The following is a 25,347-nucleotide window of genomic DNA, read 5'->3' on the forward strand; positions in this document are numbered from 1 at the left end:
TGTAAATGTATTAAGCTTACTTTAGGGTGTCATCTTTTACCTCATTATTATTAGACCAGGGCCGATTGTAACAGTGAATATATGAATGTACATGTACAAAACCCAAAACCAGTGAAGTTGGCACATTGTGTAATTCCTAAATAAAAACAGAATACAATGATTTGCAAATCCTTTTCAACTTATATTCAATTGAATGGACTGCAAAGACAAGATATTTAATGTTTGAAATGAGAAACGTAATTTTTTTTTGCAAATAATCATTAACTTTGAATTTAATGGCAGCAACACATTGCAAAAAAGATGGCACAGGGGCATTTTTACTACTGTGTTACATGGCCTTTCCTTTTAACAACACTCAGTAAACGTTTGATAACTGAGAAGACCAATTTTTGAAGCTTTTCAGGTGGAATTCCTTCCCATTTTTGCTTGATGTACAGCTTAAAAGTTGTTCAACAGTCTGGGGTCTCCGTTGTGGTATTTTAAATGATGATAAATGATAAATGGGTTGTACTTGTATAGCGCTTTTCTACCTTCAAGGTACTCAAAGCGCTTTGACACTACTTCCACATTTACCCATTCACACACACATTCACACGCTGATGGAGGGAGCTGCCATGCAAGGCGCTAACCAGCACCCATCAGGAGCAAGGGTGAAGTGTCTTGCTCAGGACACAACGGACATGACGAGGTTGGTACTAGGTGGGGATTGAACCAGGGACCCTCGGGTCGCGCACGGCCACTCTTCCACTGCGCCACGCCACGCCGTCCCTTTTAGGCTTCATATTGTGCCACACATTTTCAATGAGAGACAGGTCTGGACTACAGGCAGGCCAGTCTAGTACCCGCACTCTTTTACTATGAAGCCACGTTGTTGTAACACGTGGCTTGGCATTGTCTTGCTGAAATAAACAGGGGCGTCAATGGCATACTTGCCAACCTTGAGACCTCCGATTTCGGGAGGTGGGGGGCGGGGGGTGGGAGGGGGCGTGGTTGGGGGCGTGGCTAAAAGGGGAGGAGTATATTTACAGCTAGAATTCATCAAGTCAAGTATTTCATATATATATATATATATATATAATATATATATATATGTATATAACAAATACTTGACGTTCAGTGAATTCTAGCTATATATATATATATATATATATATATATATATTTATTTTATTATATGTATATACATATATATATATATACGTGTATATATATATATATATATATATATATATATATAAATTTTATTATATATATATGTATGTATATATATATATATATATATATATATATATATATATATATATATATATATATATATATATATATATATATATATATATATATATATATGAACACATATATGAATATATGAACACTGAAATTCAAGTATTTATTTTATATATATATATATATATATATATATATATATATATATATATATATATATATATATATATATATATATATATATATAAAATAAATATTTGAATTTCATATACATATACACACACATACCACTCATCTACTCATTGTTGAGTTAAGGGTTGAATTGTCCATCCTTGTTCTATTCTCTGTCACTATTTTTCTAACCATGCTGAACTCTGATGATGCATTGATGTGTGGCACGCACAAAAGTGCTTTCATCAAATGCACTAGATGGCAGTATTGTCCTGTTTAAGAGTGTCACAACATTGCTGTTTACGGCAGACGAACTGCTTTACGGTATATATAAACGTGACTGCTGTTGTTGTGTGTTGTTACCGCGCTGTGAGGACGTTAATGAAACTGCCTAACAATAAACCCACATAAGAAACCAAGAACTCGCCCTCCATCATTCTACAGTTATAACGTGATTGGGCAGGTATGCTGGTTATATTGTGGGTTAGCGGACTCAGGTCCTCATGGACCTGAGTCCACCTGAATTTCGGGAGATTTTCGGGAGAAAATTTGTCCCGGGAGGTTTTCGGGAGAGGCGCTGAATTTTGGGAGTCTCCCGGAAAATCCGGGAGGGTTGGCAAGTATGGTCAATGGTAACGTTGCTTGGATGGCAACATATGTTGCTCCAAAACCTGTATGTACCTTTCAGCATTAATGGTGCCTTCACATATGTGTAAGTTACCCATGTCTTGGGCACTAATACACCCCCATACCATCACAGATGCTGGCTTTTCAACTTTGCGCCTATAACAATCTGGATGGTTCTTTTCCTCTTTGGTCCAGCGGACACAACGTCCACAGTTTCCAAAAACAATTTGAAAATGGACTCGTCAGACCACAGAACACTTTTCCACTTTGCATCAGTCCATCTTAGATGAGCTCAGGCCTAGCGAAAGCGGCAGCGTTTCTGGGTGTTGTTGATAAATAGTGTGGCAGAGACCCAGCAGCAGGTCTCCATGGCCAAAAGGCTCCCGGGAAGCAGATCCAGAAGTTCACAAAAAAGCACCACAGAAGTCACGAAAGTGCCACCCCTTGTCACACAGTCCCAAAAGGTCCCGAACCAAAAGGCAAAAAAACACATGAAAACAAGAGGGAAACATCAGGAACACAAAAGGATGACACAAGAGCACAGAGCTCCTGACAACAGCAGCCACTACAGAGGCGCCATCTTGGGGAAAAAACGTGAAAAAAACCACGCTTTTGTCAATATTCAGTATTCAAAATTCACCTACTCAGTGGCCTAGTGGTTAGAGTGTAGGTTGTGAGTTCAAACCCCGGCCGAGTCATACCAAAGACTATAAAAATGGGACCCATAACCTCCCTCCCTCAGCATCAAGGGTTAGAATTGGGGGTTAAATCACCAAAAATGATTCCCGGGCGCGGCCACCGCTGCTGCCCACTGCTCCTCTCTGAACAAGGGGATGGGTCAAATGCAGAGGACACATTTCTCCACACCTAGTGTGTGTGTGAGACAATCATTGGAACTTTCACTTTAACTTAATATAAACAAGTATCAAATAATTATAGTTGCATAATACTTACAAATACAAAATCTCCAAGGCAGTAGCTTATTACAAAGTATCAATTTAATGAATTATTGCGGCCACTAGATGTCGCCAAAAACAATGACCGCTCCACTTTAGCCCAAAGACATAGTATAAGTCCATTACAGACATCCATCCATCCATTTTCTACCGCTTGTCCCTTTTGGGGTCGCGGGGGGTCGCTGGAGCCTATCTCAGCTACAATCGGGCGGAAGGCGGGGTACACCCTGGACAAGTCGCCACCTCATCGCAGGTCCAACACAGATAGACAGACAACATTCACACTCACATTCACACACTAGGGCCAATTTAGTGTTGCCAATCAACTTATCCCCAGGTGCATGTCTTTGGAGGTGGGAGGAAGCCGGAGTACCCGGAGGGAACCCACGCAGTCACGGGGAGAACATGCAAACTCCACACAGAAAGATCCTGAGCCCGGGATTTAACTCAGGACTACTCAGGACCTTCGTATTGTGAGGCAGATGCACTAACCTCTGTCTCACCGTGCTGCCCCATTACAGGCAATTAATAATAAATAGGTTAGTGTTTTTAGTATTTACCATTGTTTTCTGTTGGACCAATTTCATTTGATCAAACCTTTTCCAAAATTCCACACAACAAAAACCCTTTATTTAGTTTAGTTTGTTTTTTTCGTTTGTTTGTTTTTTTGTTAGTTTGTTTTTATACAAAACATATTTTTAAAACATCTTCGATCTATATAAGATCAGATAAATATAACGTTTAAAAGATAGACAATCGCACTGAAAATATTCTTCGGTCAAAAATGAAAAAATTAAAATACATTTAACAATAAAAAATAAAGTGCTTTATTAACGCACATTAATTCCAGCCTTTCACAGCCAAGTAAAAATGAAGTGGTGGGCCAGACCTTGGTCATGGGCCCTGAGTTTGACAGCAATGTATTAGACGTTTTTGTGAAACCACACCAGAACTACACGAACCAGTCCAGGTAATTACTGCAGCAATTACAAACAGTGGAGCATGTGTCACAAATAACCTCGCCCTTTGCAGTATGCATGAGGTTTGTCCAGCAGAGGGCAGTGTTACAGCAGTTTTCACAACAACCCCTTGACTTCCTCTGTAAATAAAATACGTTTAAAGGTTTTTCGCAGCTTCGCATTGTCTAATATTTATCGACACTTATTCTGCACAGCACAAGCATTGCAAATAAAAAATACTTTTTTTTTTTTTCTTTTTTTTTGCAGATGAACTGAAAGAGTGTTATTAGGGAGCTGTGCGTGAAGCTGCCAGGAATGACGTAGTCGCCTCCCCATGAGACAGGTGCGTCAAGCAATGACATCTACTTACGCATAGGGACACCTTCACAATAAAATAAAAAAACGTTCAAGTCTCAGTGGATTAGGCGTTCTGTGAGACACAATGAAAGCTCCACCACGCCTTGCTAGAGATGATGTTCGAAACTGGTTCTCCCGGTTGTTCGATAAGAAAAGAACCGATCGATAAGAAAAGAACCGATTCCATGGACTCAAATCCCTTTTTGAGAACCGGTTCCCGTTATCGAGGCCACTATAGTAAAAAAAAAAGAGTTGGTTCTTTATTCGAATCCCTGGGAACGAATCCTGTCCCACAAGAAATGCCCAATGACTGAGCTACGTCATTTCCTGCGATGTCACACAAGCAGCAAAAATAATGGACCGTAAAAAAACGCCCCATGGCATGGCTATTCACCTATAGTGATCACAGAGACAGGTTGTTTTTGTGTTACTGTATATATTTGTTTTTCTGAAAAATCCCACTTAATATACTTTGGGTAACAACAGTCAATATTTATTTATTTTATTTTTTTAGGGGGGTAACAGTCAATATTTATTTATTTTTATTTTTTATTTTTTATTTTTATTTTTTTCTTATAAAGTAAAAGTGAGCTTTTGTTAAACCAAATATTGTGTTTTTTTCCATATACAACAACCTATCTGGACTCGATAAGAGAATCGATAAGGAGTCGGTTCGATAAGAGGATTCGATAATGGGCTCGAACTCGATAATTTCTTATCAAACATCATACCTACGTCTTGCACAACACTAGCCTAGTGGTTAGAGTGTCCGCCCTGAGACTGGGAGGTTGCGAGTTCAAACCCCGGCCGAGTCATACCAAAGACTATAAAAATGGGACCCATTACCTCCCTGCTTGGCACTCAGCATCAGGGGTTGGAATTGGGGGTTAAATCACCACTGCTGCTCACTGCTCCCCTCACCTCCCAGGGGGTGAACATGGGGATGGGTCAAATGCAGAGGATAATTTCACCACACCTAGTGTGTGTGTGACTATCATCAGGACTTTTTAATGGTGACTGGAGTGCAGCATTCAACATGTCATACAGTACTATCATTTAGTTAGTATTCATCATGTTGAGGTTATCGTAAACTAGAGTTCATATGAAATTGGTTGTTTTTGTAAAAAAAAGTAAGTAAGTACATTTTATTTATAATGCGCTTTTCACAGATGAAATCACAAAGCGCTGTACAAAACATAGGTGAAGAAAAACAACAATTCAATTAAAACAACAAGGGCAACACCAAAAAAAGGATACAAAGTGGATTAAAAATGATAGTTAAAAGGTGTCATTAACTAAAAGCTTTACTAAAATGAAAAGTCACGGAGGGACTGGTGCAAGTTGTTCCAGAGTCTGGGAGCTATAGCCTGGAATGCCAGGTGTCCACGGGTTTTAAAACAAGTTTTCAGGATCTTTAGAAGACCCTGGCCTGAAGACCGGAGGCTGTGCCCTGAGGAGTAGGGGCATAACAAGTCAGTGATGTACTGAGGGGCCTTGCCATGCAATGCACTGAAAGTCAGGACTAGAATCTTAAACTCAATGCGGAATTTGACTGGAAGCCAATGAAGACTGGATAAAACGGGGGTGATATGAGCTGTTCTTGGTGCACCGGTCAAAAGTCTGGCAACCGCATTTTGTACAGTCTGAAGCTGAACTTCAGACTGTTCAACTTAAAGAGACTCTGAAGTCTTTTTAACGTTGACTTGTTGAAGAGAGTGAAAAGAGAATTGCAATAGTCATTGCGAGATGAAATGAACGCCTGAATGAACATTTCGAGATCCAATTTTGACAAATTTGTTGTCTAAATTGGATCTCGAAATGATCTCACTTTAGAAATATTTTTGAGAGTGGGGGAGTGGACTAGTTCAAGTACCTCGGAGTCTTGTTCACGAGTGAGGGAAGAGTGGATCGTGAGATCGACAGGTGTATCGGTGCGGCGTCTTCAGTAATGCGGACGCTGTATCGATCCGTTGTGGTGAAGAAGGAGCTGAGCCGGAAGGCAAAGCTCTCATTTTACTGGTCGAGCTACGTTCCCATCCTCACCTATGGTCATGAGCTTTGGGTTATGACAGAAATGACAAGATCACGGGTACAAGCGGCCGAAATGAGTTTCCTCCGCCGGGTGGCGGGTCTCTCGATTAGAGATAAGGTGAAAAGCTCTGCCATCCGGGGGGCGCTCAAAGTAAAGCCGCTGCTCCGCCACATCGAGAGGAGCCAGATGAGGTGGTTCGGGCATCTGGTAGGCATTAGGCTACGCGGAAGACCCAGGACACGTTGGGAAGACTATGACTCCCGGCTGGCCTGGGAACGCCTCGGGATCCCCTGGGAGGAGCTGGACGAAGTGGCTGGGGAGAGGGAAGGCTGGGCTTCCCTGCTTAGGCTGCTGCCCCCGCGACCCGACCTCGTATAAGGGGAAGAATAGAATAGAATAGAATGCCTTTTTTTGTCACTATACACAGGTACAATGAGATTAAAAGCAACTCCAGTATATGCGACAGTCTATAAATATGCAAAACATAGAAAAATAGGAGTTAAGGTGCACAGTCCAGTCCTGAGAACGAATTTTCTGAATGTGTTGTTTAAATAGTAAATATTATACTATATATATATATATATATATATTTATACAGAAGCATTCAGACTGTGGGTGGAAAGAAAAATTGCACACAGAGAGGTGCTAAACTATAAAATCAGTGCCAAGGAGAGTTTACTGTGGTTATGGCTTTAGGGCAGGGGTCTGCAACCTGCGGCTCTAGAGCCACTTGCGACTCTTTAGCGCCGCCCCAGTGGCTCCCTGGAGCTTTTTCAAAAATGTATGAAAATAAAAAAAGATGGGGGAAAAATATATTTTTGTTTTAATATGTTTTCTGTAGGAGGACAAACATGACACAAACCTCCCTAATTGTTAGAAATCCCACTGTTTATATTAAACATGCTTCACTGATGAGAGTATTTGGCGCGCACCATTTTTTCCTGATTTCGTAAGTCCTTGAACGCACCGTAGTTTGCTTATATTAAACATGATTATCCGATGAGAGTATTTGGTGAGCGCCGTTTTGTCCTACTAATTTTGGCGGTCCTTGGACTGACCGTAGTTTGTTTACATGTATAACTTTCTTCAACGATGCTATAGAAAGACATATTTTATGCCACTCATTATTTTTCTCTTTTTGTCCACCAAACTTTTTATGCTGTGCACGAATGCACAAAGGTGAACTTTGTTGATGTTATTGACTTGTTTAGAGTGCTAATCAGGCATATTTGGCAAGCTAATCGATGCTAACTTGCTATTTAGGCTAGCTGCATGTACATATTGCATCATTATGCCTTGTTTGTAGGTATATTTGAGCTCATTTAATTTCCTTAACTTAACTCATACTTGCCAACCCTCCCGGATTTTCCGGGAGACTCCCGAAATTCAGCGCCTCTCCCGAAAACCTCCCGGGACAAATTATCTCCCGAAAATCTCCCGAAATTCAGGCGGACTCAGGTCCGCCCACAATATAAACGGTGTGCCTGCCCAATGACGTTATAACTGTAGAATGATCGAGGGCGAGTTCTTAGTTCCTTATGTGGGTTTATTGTTAGGCAGTTTCATTAACGTCCTCCCAGAGCGGCAACAACACACAACAACAGCAGTCATGTTTTGGTCTGCCGTAAAGCAGTTCGTCTGCCGTAAACAGCAATGTTGTGACACTCTTAAACAGGCCAATACTGCCATCTAGTGCATTTGATGAAAGCACTTTTGTGCGTGCCACACATCAATGCATCATGAGAGAGGGTGTTCAGCATGGTTAGAAAAATAGTGACAGAGAATAGAACAAGGATGGACAATTCAACCCTTAACTCAACAAGTATACGTGTAAATAAATGAACACTGAAATTCAAGTATTTCTTTTATATATATATATATATATATATATATATATATACATACAATAAAATAAATATTTATTTATAGCTAGAATTCACTGAAAGTCAAGTATTTCTTATATATATAAGTCAAGTATTTCTTATATATATATATATATATATATATATATATATATATATATATATATATATATATATATATATATATATATATATATATATATATATATATGAAATACTTGACTTGGTGAATTCTAGCTGTAAATATACTCCTCCCCTCTTAGCCACGCCCCCAACCATGCCCCTCCACCCCCACCCCCACCCCCACCCCCACCTCCCGAAATCGGAGGTCTCAAGGTTGGCAAGTATGACTTAACTTAAACGATCATTTTGATAGTAGGCTAATATAGCTAATAAAGACACGTATACAATGTGTTGACTTCATTATATCACTTATAGAAGGCTTTAGTTTTTGGCGGCTCCAGACAGATTAGTTTTTTGTATTTTTGGTCCAATATGGCTCTTCCAACATTTTGGGTTGCCGACCCCTGCTTTAGGGAAAAAAACTGTTCTTGGGAGAGAAAATGGATGGATAAAAAAAGGTTACATTTCTTTATAGTTATAAAGTGCCAATTACATTCGGGGGGACGTATTACTTGTCTTTTCAAGTCAGGCATTATAAGCTCACATTCATTATTTTTTATATTATTATTATTTGATATTATTAACCTTGTCCGTTTGAGGATTTTGTCACGTAAGTGTTCTGAATGCCTAAATTGATTCGCGTATCATTTTGAGGGAGACCTCGCAAGGTGTGCCGTTTATTTTGAAAAGACGTACCGGAAACGGCGAGCTGTGTCTATGTTGAGTCGCGTGAGAGGCGCGCGCACAGCACAGCGGTCAGAGGGAGCCGGCAGAGAGAAGGTGAAGGTGGATTCGACTGAGCTGATGTGTGTTTCTAACACTCTTCATTTCTCCTCTGAACAAAAAAACACAAAAAATCCAGGAAATTAGTCTCATTTTGTATCTTTCCTTTTGTTATTTGGCGGTGTTTTGCCGGTGTTGACATACATGGACTGGAAGCAGCGTTGCGAAGAGTGAGGAGCATCATTTGCCTTCACCGGACATTCCCTCTTAATGACACAATATGGATACAATATTCTGAGGGATATTGTCGCCTGCTATATGGGATTCGTTTTCGACGAAACTGCCTTGTTTTGGAGAAGAGCACCTTGGGCATCATGAGTTCCAGTGGTAAGTTTGACAATAGTAGCCTAGGAAACATTAGGTATACCTACTGTTCAGGTGTATACACCTGAACAGTCTCATGTCATCCAATACAACAATGTTGTCCTTCGTTCCGGCGTTTGTATTGCTGGGGATTCATAGGTTAAAGTTCAGATGATCCCTTTGCATGACACTGAAAAGTGTTTCTAATATTCTGGCCCATGCAGCCGTGGTAAAACTGGAATAGGTCAGTCCCATTTGGTCAGAGTTCAACCCCTCTGAGGCTTTTTTTGGATCGCTCATCCACATCTCAGTCGTTGCCTCTCCAACCCTAATTTCTTCCTCATTCTGTTCAGCATTCACACCCATAATGCTTAGATTCCCATAACAAACGCCTCGCTGTCACTCATGCGGCTTATTAAATAGAGTTGTATGTTTGTAAAGAAGCACTTTCACAAATATTTGAACCCCCCCACAGACTTTCAGCTGTTGCCTCTCATAAAAAAGCCCACCTGTCACTTCTCCAACATGGTCGTTGGAAGAACATTGGAAGGTCTCGCTTGCTGGTCTTGTGGACTTAATGTGAACGTGATGCAGAGCATGACGAAGACGCCCGGAGGCCGTTGTCGTACTTATCTTACACTAACCCAAGGGCTGCCGTGATGCTGAGCTGACCTTGTATCAGCTGACTCCGACTCTGATCCCCTGTCAGCTGAATCAGGGCTTTTCCCCGTAGGGCTTTGTGCATGTGGATGTTGTTGTGCATTTGTACAAATCATTCAGTGTTGATTCACGAGGAAGGGAAAGGAAAACCTAAACATATATCTCCTTCTGTTGTTGGGACTTAAAGGGGAACATTATCACAATTTCAGAAGGGTTAAAACCATTAAAAATCAGTTCCCAGTGGCTTATTTTATTTTTCCAAGTTTTTTTTTAAATTCTACCCATCACGCAATATCCCTAAAAAAAGCTTCAAAGTGCCTGATTTTAACCATCGTTATATACACCCGTCCATTTTCCTGTGACGTCACACAGTGATGCCAATACAAACAAACATGGCGCATAGAACAGCAAGGTATAGCGACATTAGCTCGGATTCAGACTCGGATTTCAGCGGCTTAAGCGATTCAACAGATTACGCATGTATTGAAACGGATGGTTGTAGTGTGGAGGCAGGTAGCGAAAACGAAATTGAAGAAGAAACTGAAGCTATTGAGCCATATCGGTTTGAACCGTATGCAAGCGAAACCGACGAAAACGACACGACAGCCAGCGACACGGGAGAAAGCGAGGACGGATTTGGCGATCGCCTTCTAACCAACGATTGGTATGTGTTTGTTTGGCATTAAAGGAAACTAACAACTATGAACTAGGTTTACAGCATATGAAATACATTTGGCAACAACATGCACTTTGAGAGTGCAGACAGCCCAGTTTTCATCAATTAATATATTCTGTAGACATACCCTCATCCGCTCTCTTTTCCTGAAAGCTGATCTGTCCAGTCCAGTTGGAAATGCATCTGCTTTGAGTGTCGCAGGATATCCACACATTCTTGCCATCTCTGTCGTAGCATAGCTTTCGTCGGTAAAGTGTGCGGAACAAACGTTCAATTTCTTGCCACTTTCGCATCTTTGGGCCACTGGTGCAACTTGAATCCGTCCCTGTTCGTGTTGTTACACCCTCCGACAACACATCGACGAGGCATGATGTCTCAAAGGTACGGAAAACAGTCGAAAAAACGGAAAATAACAGAGCTGATTTGACTCGGTGTTTGTAATGTGTTTGAGAAAATGGCGGATTGCTTCCCGATGTGACGTCACGTTGTGACGTCATCGCTCCGAGAGCGAATAATAGAAAGGCGTTTAATTCGCCAAAATTCACCCATTTAGAGTTCGGAAATCGGTTAAAAAAATATATGGTCTTTTTTCTGCAACATCAAGGTATATATTGACGCTTACATAGGTCTGGTGATAATGTTCCCCTTTAAGAACACCCGGTGTCAGACACTTTCTGTCCGAAGAACCAAATACTGCATCAGTCTTACACCCCTTTATCATTGTTAAGCCTCACTCTCTTGGTACCACCTTGCCTGACTGCTGCATGCAATTGGGAACTAGAAAACATATATAGTTATCCCACAGTCCAAAAATGTTGTAGGGCAGGGGTCGGGAACCTTCTTGGCTGAGAGAGCCATGAAAGCCAAATATTTTAAAATGTATTTCCGTGAGAGCCATATAATATTTTTTAACACTGAATACAACTAAATGCGTGCATTTTTAAGAAAGACCAACATTTTTAGGGTACAATAAGTCTCTTATTCTTTTTACTAACATTGTTATTCTAAAGCTAATCAAAAATAAATACAATACTTCTTACCATTAATGCGACTTCTTGAACAGGTGTGGTAGAAAATGGATGCTGGATTAAAATGCATGAGAATGTTTTATATTTTGAACGTTATTTTTAACACAGTGATTACTAGCGGAATTATTAATTACTTACCGTGTTAACTAATGTCAGCTAAGATTTATCCGAGAGCCAGATGCAGTCATCAAAAGAGCCACATCTAGCTCGAGAGCCACAGGTTCCCTACCCCTGTTGTAGGGCATAGTTAATAAAGTAAATATTTATTATCGAATAAGGATGTATAACATTAAAACTTCATATCACTGTTATTGTGACCAAAATTAAATCATCATTATCATCACCACACTATTTGGGCTACAATGATTAATCAGTTAATTTCAGTTTATAATTATGTTGATTTGATTAATCGTTTCAGTGTAACTGAGAACAATTTATTAAATCCAGACCGCATAAAATGCCCCTAACTTTACTTACATATGCGGACATCAGCACTGTCGAGAGCGGTGGTGAAATCATCTGTGTGGCGGCAAACAGCAAAGAGTTTTTTTTAATTGATATAATTAATATTTTGTATTGATGCACACATGTTAAAAATGCAATTTCAATGTTGATGATGTGCATTTATCAGAAAAAAAGAATTATGTTAATGGAATTTTTTTTAAGCTATTTCCCTAAAATACTTATTGAGGCTATACAGTGTGTTTCATCCAATTACTCGATTAATTGAACAAACAAATGGACTAAAACTGAAATAATCGATAGCTGCAGCCCATACAGCATTGTTGAATGTGCTCATAAAGTACAAAGACACACACACAAAGAAAATTAAACACGTTTTATGTAAAAAATAAAAAAAATAAAAAATAAAAATAGAATAAATAGACACAATATACTTTCTTAGAAAAAGGAACATGTAAATGTTGTTCCAGCTTTTTAAGGGTCATATTATTTTTATTTGAGTGTTTGAATATGTTTATTTTCCATTTCAATTTGTGAAGGTTTTAGGGTGTGTTTCGAGCCCTATTGCTCAGGGCAAAACATTCACTTCCTGTTGTAGACACCTCCGTGTCATATTGCTCCATGTATAGATCGATCACTCTGTAGTCTGTTCCAGAGACGTCTATAGAGAGAGTATGAACAACTGGGTTTCAGAGTTGGTCTCATACATGGCGCCCTGTCGTCACGTGATGGGCTTATGACCAATAATTTGAGAGATTGTCTGGTCATACTCTCTGATTGGTCAAAAGCCCATCGCGTGAGTACATGGCGCATTGTTTGGGACAAACCAAAACCGAGTTGTCCATACTCTCTGACAGACCAGACCATGGCTCTGGTCTGTTCTAAGAGAGCACAGCCTGTAGGTTCAATGTGCACAGTTGAATAGGTTGGAGGTAGAGCTGGAGGTGTGTGTGTGAGCATTGTTACAGTAGGCAGATGGTGGTGGAACATGCTGACTGAACATGGGTCTGTTGGCATGAAACACATCAGAGCTTCAGAGCAGATCCTCCAGTCACTAAGTCAGTCAGTGAACATGTGTTCCCCTTTTCCCCCAGGCACTCTTCTGGCTCGGACATGAATGGACCTAGTAAGCTGAAGCGTGTGCGATGTTTTCCACTGCTTTGGGTGTGATAGCCCAGAGGCCGTACTCGCACACTGAATACTTACACACAGCACTGACTGTCTACTGGACCCTTTCATGTTGAGCTGGGTTTTATGTGTCCAGTCTAACTTTTTTTCTACCTGTTTATTAACCTGCCTGGGCCCGCCTTGAGCTCGAACCAGGGTCTACTCAGCCATCCTAACTGGCGTCTATTGCACTCACCACCACCAAACAAACGTCCTGATTGAGATGTGAGAGCGCAAGGAAATGAGCTAAAAGCCCCAGCTGTTGATTCATTGTTCAGTGCGTACTCTTAAGGTGTCCGGGAGTAACAAAGCCACACAAGCTGGCGTCTGGTACACCTGCATGACAGATCAGTATAGGCTACAGGTGTCACAAGTTAAATATCTTTTACCCACAAACGTGTACCACACAAAGGTCAGAAGGACTCTTATTGTGTCAAAACACTGATAACTGTGAGGGACTTGAGGAAATCTGAAGTGAGCATCACTTTCACCACAGCACTTCCAGGATAACATCATCATCAACACAAAGCATGAATTAATTGGGTATTCTTCTGCACATACTTCGGCAACTGCGATGATTGATTGTTTTATTGCTGCTATTCTGACTGTCCTTTCTTTATATACAAATTGATACTTGTTTTTTATTGCCACTTTGTTTGTACTTGCTTTAAAATTGACAAAAGTTTGATAGACTTATTATTTTTGTGGGATCTTAACAAGTCTAAACTCCAATGACTTGAATTTAAGACCTTAAAATGTCTTAAATTTAGTTTAAAAAATGTCATAGAAAGTCTTAAATATGACGTTGAAAGGTCTAAAAACATAATTATGTTATCTCAGATCAAAAGCCAGAATTGGAGCCATTGCAGAGGGCAACATTTGTAGACATTGTGATAAAAATAAATAGAATGTTAATAAAGTAGTCGAAAATCTGGAAGAAGTCTCTGTCAAAAATGCCAAAATGCCACAAACCCCTGGAAGGATTTACTTGGACTTTTTTTTTTATCAGAATGGATGTGTAGTGGATTAAAATTGTATTTTACTATGGTCTTAAAAATTCTTACATTTGACTTGTTGAAACCTGCAGAGACCCTGTTACAGTATAAACCAATATTTCTGAATGAAGTGGTCACGTTTGCGGTTAGGACATGCCTAAAATGTCTCAAGCTAAATTTAAAAGCTGATGGCTAAAATAGAGCCATCAAATAAGTGTACATTCATAATCTGATGAGTCGACTAATCGTTTAAATAGTCAATGATGAGTCAACTATCAAAATAGTCATTATTTGTCATTAGTCATTATTATTTGCAGCCCTAATCCATAGTTGACCTGTGATTAGTTTGATGGTTTTTTTTACATTAAAATGATGTCAGGTTAATTAAAGTTTTACAGCTAAATGACCAGGTAAGAAAATACAATAATACTTTTAAAACAGTAATCCTGGCTTCCATAGCGGCAATTAAACTAAGTTTCTTGTATCCCTCATAGGGCTGCACGATTAATCGACATTAAATCGACATCAAAGTTTTAATTAGTGCGAGAAATAACCGCAAGAGGCAGATTTTTTTTTCTCACCGTCACCGGTATTTATTTGAGTGATATATTATACATATTCGCCAATACAAATTGTTGAGTCTTGCGTACCTTTGCCTCCTGGCCTATCAAAAAGTGTTTAAGGAAACAATGTGCGCTGCAGTGGAAGCAGTCAGTACACTAATAAGAAGCACCATCTTGGAAAAAGTTGTATTTGTGACTAAGCCTAAGCAGATAGTCGGTAAGTCAATCAATCGAACAATGAATACAAATGAAGTCAACATACTTTGATAAATATCTGTGTTTGTTTTCTTAGTCTCCCGCTTCAAGAGGGAGAAAGAGGTCTCACTCTCTGCGTCCCTCTTAGCACCTGAACATGTTTATTTCACAGTAGAATAACTGAACTAAGTGGGCCCTCTTTCATTCATTCACAATGTTTGTCTTGGTGGGCGGAGAGCAAGACCACTCACTTACACACACAGGAAGCCCGGATTTTGCCTCCCTACTCGCGACTCATTAATGAGAAGTTCCGCAAAGTAACGAAAAGTAAGAGGAAAAAGTATGATTACAAAGCCGAATGTCCTGTTATTTCAGCTTCAACCTGTATGGGCAATATGAGCCTAGCAACACTGACAAACGAGAAAATTCCCTGATCACGTGATGGCAACAAACAAAAAAAGACTACCTGCCGTAGTTTTTTAGTTTAATATCTTTTTAAGTTACATTTTTGCCTACAGAGATGAGAGTACATTTTATTTGTTTGTTTGTTTATTTAAGATAACTAAAAGTTATTTACCTTCCAATTACAGTCGAATGATAACAAATTATACAGTAATGAGAAATAAAAGTGTAGATCCTTTTGAACGATTACTTACATTATTATTAGATATTACAATTACATTACATTATAAACACTGTACAGTTTTTATCGTTTATTTCTTCAGTTCAAGAACATGTTGTAGACAAAAGCTCTGAGTGTGTCTGCATATAGCCAAACATTTTTGAAAGGAAATTACTGCACATTGTTTTAATGTGTGGCACCTTGAGACAAGAATATGTTGATTGACAGTCTGAAAGTAACATGTCTTCTTTCACTCGTTATTTTTACAGTTGTATGCATGTGTAAAACATAAAAAATAGCAAATGAATCGCAATCACAATTAGTAGAAAACTATTTCAATTACATTTTTTCCCAAAATCCTGCAGCCCTAATACCTAATATCATCCTTGGAGGACGAGGATTAGTTAAAGATGCTACACTGCACGCTGTAGGAAGATGTGCTAACCCCAGGCTAGAGCTCTTGACGTAAACAAGGTGAGATCGATACAAATATCAACAATGACGATACCAAGTGGTATAGTATCAGGTCGAAACCACAGTGGTTAGATAGATATTTTTTGTTATCAAAAACCTTTTGTTGTTTTTGTTATACGTAGTTTATTGCCCAAAACTAGTGTAAGGTAGCTAAACAACATATGAATAAGAGTTTATTACATTTTAACAGAAGTTTATAAGGAAACCATGTTACAACAGAAAGTAACTAGTGTAACAGTAAATTAGCCAGTAGATTAATCATAATTTTGATAAAAATAATACAAACGAAAATGACAAAATATGTAACTGCATTTGTCAGCAGGATCTCGGATCTAGGATCTTCTGTAACCTATTTTTAAATGGTTTGACTATCATTTATATGTCAAAGAGATATAGTAATATACATTGTTATCGCAGATGATGCAACATATATGGCGATATAGATTTTAGGCCATATCGCCCATCCCGACTTATCACAACATATTATTAAAGGAAAATGCGTTTCTTTACCAGTAAAACTTAGCTTTGCAAAATGAGCCACACCATACAGTAAGACACCGCCTGACTAAATAAAATCATAATAATACAGCCTTGCTAAATGAGAACAAAACTACTCCAGCATCATCATTCACATTTTTAGTATAGGCCCCTTTTTTTTTTTTTTTAAGATATACAAATACAAATATATTATATTAGTGTAGGAAGTTTATTCCATGAAGTGTTGCGTACAATTGTGAACCTCCCAGCCATTATATTTGTATAGACAGTTCTGGATCTTGGCAGGGTTGGGAGACAAAATATAGACATCAATGTGGAATTAAAATGGTAATTGTATTCATATATCCATGACAATGCTCACAGTTAACAACTGATACTAAACCTGTACATTGTGCAGAGGAAACAAGTATACCGCTTAAATGGAATGATAACCAGTGGGAAGGATTAACAATTGTATTGTGTATGCCCTTTTCTCCATGACCTTGGCCTGTGGTAGGATTGAGTGATCATTCACGCTGTCAGTGGAGGTGCGACCCTTTGCTATCCTGTCTCGCTGTAGCAGAATGTTAGTGGTAGCACTGAGTGGACACTCGTAGCTTTGATGAATGCTCCTTTCCAAGGTCTTGACTGAGTTCAAGGATGATGAAGGAAGGGTGGGTTGAAGCCAGAGGGTGGGGAGCAGAGTTCTGATAATTTTGCTGCTGCAGACCATGGCTTTGTTGTGTAAATTTCACTTATACACAGACTATATATTCTCAGGGTAGGTCAGGTTGGATTTCCATTAGAATTAGCCGCAGTCAAGATTAAGATTGTACAGCTGTGTAAAGAAATTTACTAGGAATTGCTTGTATTCCGTCGTGTGACTTCTTCCAGAAGTGAAAAAAAGTGGTTGTCAACCAAGCCAAGATGGCTGTTGTGCAGCAAGCAGCAAGCGAACTGTCTGAGCACGCAAGCGGCCTAGGTCTTCCAGCGAAAAGCAGATACGAGCAAAAAAATCTGACTACGCAGTGGAATAAATACTTATACTTTATCAACTTTATTTGTCGAGTGATATCAAGGATTATCCGTTGGTGGCGTTCCCAGACATATCGAAATATCTTCTGCTCTACACGTCGTTCTACACGACAAAACAGATGAAAACTTGCAAAAGCACGAAGGTCTACTACTTCTTTGTGGGTTTCAAGATAATTGGTATCAACACAATATGCATTGTTTTTTTCGGGTAAGTGTTGCATTTCATGATTTACTTTGCATCTTGCGAAGACGCGTCCATGTAAACAAATTAAGACGACTATAGCACCCGCAGCTGACATCCGTGACTACATATCCTTTTAACAAACTAACAATTACTAAATCATCACCATATTTGATTTTTGTCCTGTTGTCATATGTGCTCTGACACATTTGTGTACAAAATATACAAGAGGGGAGACATGGAAAGTACCTTTCCTGACAAAGTATAATGGACCCTAACTGAAAACTGTACATGCAAACAATATCAGGATAATACTTCAATGGGAAATACTAAACAAGTAAAGTATATTAAAAAGTATATCAAACAAACCTTTGATATACTTTGAAGTGGTCACTGTAATCTTGTGCGTTCTTTGACTATACACCCTTGGACTGGAGTGCTATGTTCGAGGGCTATTTCTCTCGTTGTCTTTAGTAAAATCTTGCACTCTGCTGCCCTTCTTGATTACCTCTCAAAAAACTCTGAAGAAGCCTTTATCCTTTTCGCGGTTTAAACAGTTCGAACAGCCGAAAACAACATAAGCATAGGGCCATTTTCTTCTCGAAAGGCTAAATGGCGCGTAGTACCCATTGAGAACAGACGCTGGCTTGACCACTAGGCATATTTAATGAGCCTGACATGACGTCATATAAATCCAAATAATTAGTGGTTGTATTTACTAACCTTTGGTTATGTAACGGGCTCAATAGCTTATTTGATCATGTACAAAAAAAAATGGAGAGCTGGAGCGACTTCCGTAAGTTCTAGAATAAAGGAATGGCAAGCTATGTGGTTGTACAACCAAAGAACTGAAATTCATTACTCAATATATACCGCATTTCCAGACTACACAGCGTCTTTTGTACGGCTCTTATAAGTGAACTATGAGAACTGATTCACTGTTGTAAGTTCTTACTTTTGCATTAAGATATATTAGAATATTGTGCAATATGGCAGACTAAAGAGATCAATTTAAGAATCAGGATGTTTTTGCAGTTAGATTTTTGATTAAAAAGTGAACAAGTAGTTTACAATATTCAACTTTTTGGCAGGGATTTTCAGAGATACTGATTTGTTTTCTTATCAACTATAAACAATAATATCCACAATTGGTCCTGGTCAAGAATACATTCTTGAAATAATTCAGCCTGTGTGTATTGATGACCAATTTGGGTCACTACTTGTCATTTAGGGCTGATGGTGGGTCCTGCAGCCAAACCAGTTCATAATCGGATTCACTTATCTTTTTTTTCTTCAATTTAATCCCACAAGGTCGTCACAATTGTTGTCTTCTGAGATTGTTATCTCTTCATTCCTCATCATCACCTGTATCCCTGCATCCCTTGTGACTGTGCTCCAAGTGTGCTCCTTGCCGTGGCTGTCAGGTCAGAGGCAGAAATAGTAGCAGCCTCTTGGTCTCTGGGGATGCTGTCTGCCTCACTGCCCCTGGCCTTGTTCTTATCACCTGTCAGCTGGAGGCTGGATTTTCCTCCTGGCACTGGCCAATAATTTAGTCTGGTATAACACCTGTTGCTCAGCGGTTCTCGTTCGTAGAATGACTCACATCTCTGCATGGGAAAGGATGTGGGGCTGGTCTCAAGCGCTCTAATGGTTTTAGACTATGGCTATGCACACACTCACACAATTAAATATAGTTGCATAATTCTTAAGATCCTGATCTGATTGTAGATGTGGATTTTAAGCTTAGGTGCAGCTCTTTGTCATGCACATGCACTCTCGATATTAAGCAAGCATTTGTTTGATTACATTAATTAAGCTAAATGAAATAGAGTGAATCTTTCAACTGAAATAAGGTCTGCAAGGGTGCTACCACCACTGAAAGGTTTCCTGGCTGGACTCTAAAAGCGGAGGATATTCCAGACTTGCCAGTTTGTTTTGGCACCATTTCAGAAGGTCACCATTGTAAATAAATTGCTTCTGTGTACCCAGCAGAATTTGGCACAAGCTTAGTTCCCATTATCGCTTTTTCACACCTGATGAGATCACTGTTCAATGTTCATGGTGGTTTATGATGAAAAACAAGCATACTCTGTCCCTGAAAGACACGCAAGCCGCGCGCACACACACAGACACACAAACATTCACAAGGAAATGTCATTCTTCAGTGCAGTAGCTAAACACTTATCCAGTGGATTCTAGTGGTGCCACCAGCATTGTGAAGGAAACAATGAATTAACAGTGACTTGAGTGTGGGAGACTGGAAGTCGGAATTAATCATGCTTGCATATTTCCAATGCCCACTCTTGTGATTTGAAGAGGAATGTACACTACAGTTATGCATACATTCTGTCTCCAGTCCATGGACGTATATCAAGACTGTACTCACTGCACTCAGGATATGAGGCGTGCAAAGCTCTTAGACATTTTAAGTACTGCAAGTCCTTTGAGATTCCTCTAGCGAAATGGAACCAGTAGCGAGAGCACGCTAGCCCATGTGCTACCATCACTTTAACAGCAAAGTCCTTCAGTCAGCTATTCATGTAGAGAGCAGTACGAGCTGCTTATCCTGCCATTACACCTCTCCAACACTGTAGGACCACTTGGATGCTCCTTGAGGAGGATAAAGAGCTGAATGAACAAGCATGACTGCAGATAGTTGGTCACAGGCTTACTGTTATGATGGCTGGGTTTGTGTTTTATTTAAATAACACTTTTAGAGCATACATCTTATTGTGTGAAACGCCTGGGATTATGGAGACTGTGAATTGAGAGATACACACGTGGGAGAAGTATTTAACAGCATTGGACATTTGAACAACAACAGCCTTGTTGGTGGCTATAACAAAGACACAATTCTCATTTACCAAGCGATTGAAAATGAATGGGTGGATGTATCATCAACATGTTTTTAAAGTTCTTACAAAACAACCTTGTCATATTGAAAGTATTTAAACTCCCCTTTAACTGACAAACTCCCTCCCCTACGTTTCAAAGATGATTGATTTATGGGCTTTGCGATTGACTGATTGACTGGCCATGTTGATTGACATTTGGATTAATGGTAAATTGTCTGTATTTATACAGCGCTTTACTACCTGGAATGATACCCAAAGCGTTTTATTATACATCACATCCACCCATTTACACACACATTCACACACTGATGTTTAATAAACAGTTGAACAGAAATAACTGGTGCCCACACTGCCCAATCAGTTTATTAACCAAAGTCAATACTAGAACAAAACAACAATAAAACACTCACTGCGCAATTTTATTTATAATGCTAATGTTTTTTTGTTTTTTTTTTACACATGCACCTTTCTTGATTGTCATACACATGTAAAAAAAAGCCTCTGTAGATAGTAACACAGTGCAGTGAACACTATACCAAATACCCTCAATGTTTTCTTCCTTTCACATTCTTCTCATAACACCCCATGTTAAAAGAAAACCATAAATAAGAACACCAATAGTTCGTCTTTTTTTTTGTTCTTTCTAATTAGTGAAAAAAGGCCAGCAAAAGCGGCTAACAATACAAGTAATGGGGATTGACTTACTCGTCCTATACGCTCTAACAAAACCTCCAACACCGTTTTATATTCATGCTGTAAGTATTCTGTATATGTAATGTTGCAAAAGGCAATAATATTTACAGTATTTTGGTCATTTTAAACTTTACAGATATTTATTTCCTGGACAAGTTGATTTCACAGACGCTGCGTCCGTCGACACCAACATTGAAAGCGGGTTCTGTTTGCTACCACTAGTCATGTCAGACTTTGCAAGAGATTTGGAGCATTAGTGCATTATTGCTAAACATTTCATGGGAAAAAAAACATACCACAACAGTGACTGGGTTGTACTATATACCGGTACTAATAAAGTACCACGGTACTAATGACTTAAAAACAGTACTATAATGCTTCTGAAAAATACCGGTACTTTTTTTACAGACATGAATGACATTGCTCGTAATACGGGCAGAGGCGCATGTTCGACAACTCATGCGTACGCAGTACTTACAAGCAGACACAGTGTGAAGACATATGATGCAGAATGGATTTTAGCTTAAAAACAAATGTTAAATGTGAAGCTATAAACGCTGAAGCTTTAAAACATTGCTCGCTAGCGGCTAACGTCCATCCGCAGTCTGCAGTGTTTTAGCTATTTCTAAACAATTAATCCTCGTCTCCATGGCGACAAATAAACTTTGTTTCTTACAAATGTCATCCCTGCAGAACGAGGAATAGCTAAACATGCTTCACTACACACCGTAGGAGGATACAATAGCTAACCGCTAACAGCAAGCGAGGTCTCCTCAATGTAAACAAATGTATAGATTTATACATACATCGATTGTAACGATACCAAGTTCAAAAGCCATTATCGACTAGATAATACAATGATTACAGCGATATGTTTTATTATCTCAAAATCTTTTGTCATTTTTTTTAATTATTTATGAAGTACGGAAATGTCCCTGGACACAGGAGAACTTTACTTATTACCAATGTGTGATCCTGCAACTATTGGGTTGATATCAAAATGTGTAGTATCACCTAAAACTAATGTAAAGTATCCAAACTACAAAGGAATGAGTGCTTATATCATTTGAACAGAAGTGTAGATGAAACATGTTAAAACAGAAAGTAAGCAGATTTTAACAGTAAATGAACAAGTGGATTAATAATCCATTTTCTACCGCTTGTCCCTCATAATTTTGACAAAATAATAGAATGGGAAATGGCACAATATGTTACTGCAAATGTCAGCAGCCATATTAGGAACCTTTGTTTCCTCACTACTAAAAGAGTAGTTATCGAGTATGTTCACTATCTTATTTTATGACAAAACATATGTTTAATGTGTCATAAGATTTTCTGTTAAAATAACGACAATAATATTTTTTTGTGGTCCCCTTTAATTCAAAAAGTATCGAAATACATTTTGGTATAAAATATTGGCGATTGTAGCTGAGATAGGCTCCAGCGCCCCCCGTGACCCCAAAGGGAATAAGCGGTAGAAAATGGATGGATGGTATCAGGACAACTCTAGTATACGCACACATGTATATATACACACAAATAAATATGCATGTATATATATATATATATATATATATATATATATATTAGGGATGTCCGATAATGGCTTTTTTGCCGATATCCGATATTCCGATATTGTCCAACTCTTAATTACCGATACTGATATCAACCAATACCGATATCAACCGATACCGATATATACAGTCGTGGAATTAACACATTATTATGCCTAATTTGGACAACCAGGTATGGTAAAGATAAGGTCCTTTTTAAAAATAATAATAAAATAAAATAAGATAAATAAATTAAAAACATTTTCTTGAATAAAAAAAGTAAAACAATATAAAAACAGTTACATAGAAACTAGTAATTAATGAAAATTAATTAAATTAACTGTTAAAGATTAGTACTATTAGTGGACCAGCAGCACACACAATTATGTGTGCTTACGGACTGTATCCCTTGCAGACTGTATTGATATATATTGATATATAATGTAGGAACCAGAAATATTAATAACAGAAAGAAACAACCCTTTTGTGTGACTGAGTGTAAAATGAGTGTAAATGGGGGAGGGAGGTTTTTTGGGTTGGTGTACTAAATGTAAGTGTATATTGTGTTTTTTATGTTGATTTAATACAAATAAAAAAAGAAATAAAAAAAAAGAAACGATACCAATAATAAAAAATACAATACCGATAATTTACGATTTTATATTTTAAAGCATTTATCGGCCGATAATATCGGTCTGCCGATATTATCGGACATCTGTAATATATATATATATATATATATATATATTTATATATATATATATAGAAGGTTGGTGACAACTGTTATAGTATACAGGTGTGACACATGATTTATAATCTAGCATGACATTTTCCAAACTCAGAGGCGATTCAGCAGCAGCAATAGCGGCTAAGTAGCTAGTTTACCTCTCTCACTCGTGGATGGAGGAATAGCGTAAGTGTCTCTGTGAGCAAGGCGCTGTGTTACTACACTGGAAATGTCGGTCCTAGATTTTGGCTCTGACAATAACAAAGTCGCTATAGCTTGCTTAATATGCAGGTCTCGGCATGTTAATGGAGTGTAATTGGCAGTTTTTTTCAAGGGCTTCATAAGCAAAATAGATGACTCTCCATTACATGCATTGTCAGATGCCTTTTGCTAGAAGTTTTTCACTGTTTTGGACTAACAGAAAAGTGAAAGACGTTCTTGAAAAAAGTGCTCTTTTCCTTTAAGGTTGGTCCTTGATTTGAAATAAGTGTTGCAAAAAACCCACATGCTCTAACACCACGTATAAGCAGTTAAACCAAGTTTTTTGCAGCATGAAATGCTAAATTAAGATTTTTTGGTCTTGCAATTATAAATGTTGTCTATTTCAAAAAGCATAGGTTTAGGTATCATGTTCAGCAAAGGTACTCTTTCTTTCCGCTACAGAGTACCACCGTGGCTCTACAGGAGATGAGCGAAGCGCTGGGCCAATTCGGTGTCAACGATGTCGGGAAGTGTGCAAAGGAGAGGTGGTTCGAGTTCAAGATACTCACTTTCATGTCAAGTGTTTCACCTGCACAGGTAAGACTTCACTTCAGAGTTGATCCATTACAACGGACTGCAATAATGGCTTTTACTCATGATGGCATTTCAGTTCAAGAACTAATTCACAGCCTTACTCTTTCTACAAACAACATGTATTGACTGCTAAGAATAGTGGATCTCTTGTTAATCCATTTTAGTCCACATGCTGAGTGTTACTATTAGCCCATGGTGAGGATTGGAGCGGATCAGAGTTGCCTTGCAGGGGACTTAGACTCCTGCTAAGGTAGCTTGTAATACCACTGCCAATTCACAAGGGATTTTCCTTTGGTTGTATGCGGCGGCCTAATGACACTGTTTTACAGCTTTTTTCCTGTGACAAGGGAATAGCTGATCCAAAATAGCTTTACTGGTGGCATGCTTATCTTCCTGTTGCTGAAGTAGTTGCATGTCTTATTGAATCTATTGCTTTTCCTTGATATAATATAAAAAAATAAAATAAAATGTTTATATGTTATGCATTTGCCTTATAAAGTCAGGTACGTACGTTAAAAAAAACATCAAGGGGAATATCATAACTTTTGTGGAAAAAAAATACATCATGTCTTCCAAAATTATGCTTGTTTTTTATAAAATATTGTCAGTTTTGAAAAAGGACCAATTACTTTAATTTTAATCATTGTGTGGATAAGCCTGGGCTGATAGTCAATAAATCATTTAATCTTACGATAAATGAAAATGAAGTCAGTTTGCTAGCCTCAATAATCGCCATGCGTATTTGTTGTTACGGGCTACAAGATCAGCCACTCTTTTACCTTGGCGTTTG

General features: G+C 38.7%; 1 protein-coding gene across 6 annotated transcripts in view; it reads left to right on the forward strand.

Annotated features, from left to right (window-relative positions):
* Nucleotides 1-9,074: 9,074 nt before the first annotated feature.
* The window catches only part of ablim3 (actin binding LIM protein family, member 3), a 101,702-nt gene continuing 85,429 nt past the window's right edge, over nucleotides 9,075-25,347 (forward strand). For 5 of the 6 annotated variants that reach the window (XM_061928052.2, XM_061928055.2, XM_072912352.1 and 2 more), the window contains exons 1-2: nucleotides 9,081-9,423; nucleotides 24,426-24,560. In XM_061928052.2, the coding sequence (XP_061784036.2) occupies nucleotides 9,411-9,423; nucleotides 24,426-24,560 (148 nt within the window). In that variant the 5' untranslated portion in view covers nucleotides 9,081-9,410. Of the gene's footprint in view, nucleotides 9,424-24,425; nucleotides 24,561-25,347 lie in introns of all 6 variants that reach the window. The other variant, XM_072912351.1, reaches the window with a different exon arrangement.

The sequence above is a fragment of the Nerophis lumbriciformis genome, linkage group LG35, assembly GCF_033978685.3.
Source record: "Nerophis lumbriciformis linkage group LG35, RoL_Nlum_v2.1, whole genome shotgun sequence".
Lineage (NCBI taxonomy): Eukaryota > Metazoa > Chordata > Actinopteri > Syngnathiformes > Syngnathidae > Nerophis > Nerophis lumbriciformis.